Source organism: Saprolegnia parasitica (genome assembly GCF_000151545.1).
Source record: "Saprolegnia parasitica CBS 223.65 unplaced genomic scaffold supercont2.15, whole genome shotgun sequence".
NCBI lineage: Eukaryota > Oomycota > Saprolegniomycetes > Saprolegniales > Saprolegniaceae > Saprolegnia > Saprolegnia parasitica.
In genome coordinates, this window is record NW_012156409.1 from 35,029 (window position 1) to 40,342 (window position 5,314).

At 61.5% G+C, this 5,314-nt stretch overlaps 2 protein-coding genes across 2 annotated transcripts; one reads left to right on the top strand and one right to left on the bottom strand.

The window, feature by feature from the left end:
* Positions 1-629: 629 nt before the first annotated feature.
* SPRG_05117 (hypothetical protein) lies at positions 630-1,468 on the top strand. The gene is made up of 3 exons (XM_012343722.1): positions 630-969; positions 1,021-1,241; positions 1,286-1,468. Exons 1-3 carry the CDS (start codon positions 655-657, stop codon positions 1,374-1,376), a joined length of 627 nt encoding a protein of 208 aa, XP_012199112.1. The 5' UTR covers positions 630-654; the 3' UTR covers positions 1,377-1,468.
* Positions 1,434-3,299, bottom strand: SPRG_19856 (hypothetical protein; the record flags this gene model as incomplete). Its single annotated transcript, XM_012343974.1, has 8 exons — positions 1,434-1,625; positions 1,672-1,854; positions 1,902-2,246; positions 2,302-2,698; positions 2,746-2,805; positions 2,857-3,041; positions 3,085-3,110; positions 3,152-3,299. The coding sequence occupies 8 exons, from the start codon at positions 3,297-3,299 to the stop codon at positions 1,434-1,436; spliced, it is 1,536 nt and encodes a 511-aa protein (XP_012199364.1).
* Positions 3,300-5,314: the final 2,015 nt, after the last annotated feature.

The following is a 5,314-nucleotide window of genomic DNA, read 5'->3' on the forward strand; positions in this document are numbered from 1 at the left end:
GTTTGGATGAAACTCAACGGGCTGCAAACTCAAAGCACCTTTGAGACAACAGGCGAAGGTCGCTGGGGCCTCGCATTGACGTGCGATAACGACCCGACGAGACGCTTTCCTCGGACGCCATCGCCTCGGTGGTTTCGCCCTAGTGCTCTGAGCACCAACCTCATCACTGAGCGGCGGCATGGACGCACGGCAGATGGAGTGGGCTCCTCGGCTTCTTGTAAACATTTCATGCCTTCGTCCCATAGCTCCTCTGCTCGGACCTTCTTCCCGCTGCAGACGCGAGCAGGAGGAAGAGCGCGTCATAAATCAACCACGTCATTTCAAGTTGCCGCCCTGGCCGAAGCGGTGGGCCCAATGGCGCCATCACTAAGTGTTGGTTCGATTCCGGACACAGCTTCCTCGTCTCATGTAAGCGCGTGGCGAGCTGCACTATTGTTGGCGCCAAGGACTTCCGCAGCACTAATAGTACAGTACTGGACCTGCTACTGGACCACTGGCCCCTCGATCGCACCTGCGCTCTACCTCTCCCAATGCATGTGGCGCCATATGGATACATAGAGGTTTCGGAAGCAATGCGATTCGAAAGGTATCACTAGACAGAGGTTTTTTGCCAAGGCCAGTGATTGGGTCTATGGCCAGTAACGAATCGAACACATGAGCGCGCTGGTGCTGAACCCCGAGGCCTCGCGCTTGTACCGCGTGCGGAAGACCGTCGTCAAGATGCTGGCCAACCGCGGCTACATCGTCAGCGACGACGAGCTCAAGCGCACCACCGACGGCTTCGCGGCCCAGTTCGGCGAGAACCCGACGCGCGAGATGATGACCATCCTCGTCGAGAAGGTCGACGACCCGAGCGACAACCTCTTCGTCTTCTACCCGGACGACGCCAAGGTCGGCGTCAAGCCCATCCGCACCTACTGCAACCGCATGAAGGACGAGAACGTGACCAAGGCCATCCTCATCGTGCAGGTAGATGACACGTCGGATGCGTGCAGGATCATCCTCATGCCATGTATGTAGGATGGCATCACGCCCTTTGCCAAGCAAGCGCTCAACGAAATGGCGCCGCGCTACAAGATCGACCACTTTAAGGAGACGGAGCTCCTCGTCGACATCACCGAACACACGCTCGTGCCCGTGCACAAGGTGCTCACGCGCGAAGAGAAGATCGCGCTCCTCAAGCGCTACAAGCTCAAGGACAGCCAGCTCCCGCGCATGCAAGTGAGCGACCCGATCGCGAGGTACTTGTCCACGCCATGAGGATCTCTGCTCATCCTCCATGTAGATACTATGGCATGACCCGTGGCCAAGTCGTCAAGATCATCCGACCGTCCGAGACCGCCGGTCGGTACGTGACCTACCGCGCGGTCATGTAACTAAGCTATTCACCGCTGGCCCACGCGTTGTACCATTGCATAATCCATCATCTTAAGTCACTCCTCAAAGTCGTCGTCCGCATACGCGTCGGCCGACGGTCGCACAAGCGCCGCTTCCACGCGCGTCTCCCGGTCGCCGTCGTCGTACTCGACGTCCAGCGACCCGTCGCCATGGACAAGCGTGATCTTGCCTCGAAAGTACTTGCCCTTGCCGCCAAACCGAGCGTCGACGACATCGCCCTTCTTGAACTGCGAAGCATAGCATGAGATACACGCAGAGATTCTTGGTGCAGACCTTGGTCTCTTTGGTCGTTGGTAGCAGGCGCACGAGCGCTGGGTCCACCCTCCGCTCCTCGTCGCCGTCGTCGTACTCGATGTCGTACGAGCCATCGCCGTGGACGTGGGTGATCTTGCCTTTGAAGAACTTGTCCTTGCCACCAAAGCGCGCTTCCACCAGATCGCCCTTGGTTAGCGGTCGCTAGAGCCAAAGTCCTCTCGTCAAACCCGCCGAAGGAGCGTACCCACCACGGAGGCTGCCTGCTGGAGCGTCGATGGCTTGACGTGCGTCTCGTCCTCGCCGTCGTCCCACTCGACGTCGTAGGACCCGTCGCTTCGGCAGCGCGCGACGACGCCCCGCTGGACGTTGCCGTGCGCGTGCCGCTCGACGGCGTCCCCGACCTTCCAGTGCGTCTCGTCGTCGTCGTCGCGCAGCCGGAGCCACTTTTTAGGAAGACGCTCCTTGATCGCGCCGTCCTGGTGCTTGAAGCGCACGTCAAACGTGCCGTTGGCGCGCACGCAGAGGATGCGGCCGGGTAAGAAGGTCGCGCACTCGCGCGTCCGGGCGTCCACCTTGGCGCCTTCGACCAAGCCCTGCACATGGCACGATCTACTATCAGAAGTCATTGGATGTCATTGGATTCGCCACCTCGTCGATCTCGAGCGGCGCAGCGAGCGCGCGACGGACGTGGTGGTGCGGCACGTGCTTCTCGACCTCGTCACGCGCATTGTAGCGGACGTCGTATCCGCGCTCGCGGGACCGGACCTTCTTGATGACGCCGGCGCGCCAGAGTTTCGTGCCTTTGTAGCGCACGTTGACGCTGTCGCCCGCGGCAAAGAGCTCGGGCGACGCGAACGACGCGAGCGGCCGGTCTCGGAATCGCCGAAGGGACGCGACGTCGACGTTGCGGCGCTTGAGACCCGAGTCCAAGTGCAGGTCGCAGACGCCGTACGCAGCGTAGAGACGAATGACCGTCGCCGGTCCCAGCGTCCGCGTCTTATCCACGACGCGGTCACCGACCTCCAAGCCTGGACGGTGCTTGCGCCTACGCCCACCGTTCTCGTCGCATCGAAGATAAGAACCGCCAACTACCGAGGCGCCATGTCGTCGTCGTCGTCATCGCTGTCCGAGTCGCTCGAGTGCGGCCGACGTCTACATCACACGTATCGTCTCGAGCAGTCTCGTTGGCAACGGGTGACGCACGCCTCTCGGCGGGCAGCGTGGGCGCGGTAGAGCTTGTCGATTTCGGCGGCGCGGTGCTTGGACGGCGGCGGATCGTCGTCTTCCTTGGCGTCGTCCTCCTCGCCTTTGCCCTCGTGCTGTCGCCGGCAGTAAGCGTCAAACTCGATGCGCGTGAACGGTTTTCCGTTGGTTCCATTGAGCAGCGCCTACGCGCCGTCGAGTCCGGTGCATAGAAGAGTCTGAAAGTACCTCGGCGGCGCGCATTCTCTTGGCATCTGCAGCCAACCGTCAGAGCGCGACGCAATTAGGAACGTACGGGCGTGGTGCTCTCGGTGGTGGCGGCGCGCAGCCGCCTTGTTGAACGCGGGCGTCGCCGCTCGTAGCGCTTGGTAGCTCCGAACCAAGTCCGCGTACGAGATGTCGCGCGAGGTGCCGAACCCATGGCTCGTAAAATACGCCAACATCTAGTCGCGATGTACAGCGCCTCTGTCGGTCGAAGCACCTACCTGGGCCCGAGGAAGCACAAGCCCGAGCTCGGTCAGCGCCTGGACGGCCTCGGGTGTCGTCACGCGCTTGGCTCGGAAGCGCTCAAACGCTTCGTGGACATGCGCAAACTACCACTTGCATTGACATCGCAGCTCGTCGAGAGAAGCAACCTCGTCGGCCAGCTTGCTTTCGTCTTCGCTGCTGTCGTCGTCCTTAGTCTCTTCCCGGCGCTTCCTCCTAGCACCGAGTTGGAGACGCCGTATATCGACGCGTCTTACGCTTGCTGAAACTGCATGAGCTTGGACGGCGTCTTGCTCGTACTCGTCTGCTGGCAGCTACATATCCCACCCGCATACATCTCCCAGCGTCAACACACAGGATTCTTGTACGGCTTTGGAGAGCTCGACGCAACCGGAGGCTTGGTGCAGAGGCGGACGTGGCCCGACTGCTGCAGCTGCACGATGCGATACCGATGCACCTGCTCCGTGGTTTGCACCTAGTGCAGGATGCCAAGTGTTCGCGACGGAAATTGCAACAGCGTACGGGCTCGGGCTCCGTCGCGAAGAGATGGTACACGACGAGGAACTCGGGGAACGAGAGTCCGTGTGTGTGCGCCTTCCTCGCCGCCATGTATCTGTCGAGCGCTCCAACATCGTACCGGACGAAAAGCTCTCGAAACACCGACGGCAGCTGCACCAGTGGGCAGACCGACCCTTGCGGAGTCACTCGATGAAACGCGTCCCGGATCGGCGCCACATCCAGATTCTGGAGCTGGGTGTAGCGCAGGACAAATTCTGGAAATGAAATCGTGCCCGACTTGTCCTCGTCGGCGTTCAAGAACCAGTCGGCGACCTTGGCCTCGCAATCGGTGCGCCCGAGGAGCTCGAGCGCACGCAAGAGCTCTCGCTTGTCGATGACGCCGTTGCCGTTGCCGTCGACGCGCTCAAACGACTGGCGAATGGCGGCCAAATCTAGTTTGGGTAGCGGCAGCACGGGCAGCGGCGTCGACTTGGCGTATGCCGTCACCACCGCCAGCGCAAACTCTGGAAACGTCACGCGGGCCGCTGTCGAGCGGCTTTGGATCCAGCGTTCGACCTACATGGAATCCTGTTTGTACTTTGTATATCGGGCAACAGGGTGTCGCACCGCCAAGGCGTCGACCGTGTACTCGAGGCGTGTGAGCGCCAGCTTGATTTCCTCAAAGCTTAGCGCGCCAGAGTTGTTTGCGTCCACGGTGTCGAAGACGACTTTGAGCTTAGCGACCACCTACCGTCGGCGCGCGTGAGCCACGTCAAAGAAGTACGATGCAGACGTTGATGCGGTCCATGTCCAGCACGGCGAGGTAGTCGTCGAGCTGTGCGAAGGCGATGCCATCGGATGCATCTACCGACACTCAATCTCAACGCCATCGAATCGACGTACCCGCCGCACGGAGCCGATCCAAGCAGAGACCGATGCGCTTCGTGTGCAGGACGTTGTTGATGCGGAGGAGGAACTCGAGGTCCGACTCTTGCAAGTACTGGAGCATGGCGCCGTCCACGCCGTGCGTTTGAAACGTGTGCGCGTACTCGGGGAGACCGACGTCCTCGATGAGCCAGTCGAGAACGTGGTCGAGGCCCCAGTCGCGCACTTGCATCTGCGCGCGGGGCCGCACGTGCGACCGTCGGACATTGGACGTGATGGTCGTCGTCGTCGTCGTCGGGGCCGATGGCAGCACGTGCGGCTGCTGCAGCGCCTGCGGAAAGAGTGCAAACGACGTTGTCTTCTCGTACTCGAGCGACTTGCGGATGAGGTAGATGGGAAAGTCGCCGAACTGCGCCAGCAACTGCCGACAGTCGCCGCACGGCGACGGGAAGAAGAGTGCGTCGGACGAGCTGATCGCGACGCCGTCGACCGCGCTCTCGCTCTCTTCGGACGCGAGCTTGAGGAGCGCCAGCCGCTCGGGGCACACGCCGAGGCTCGGAGCCTGCGTCGCTGCTGTGTACAGGTTGCC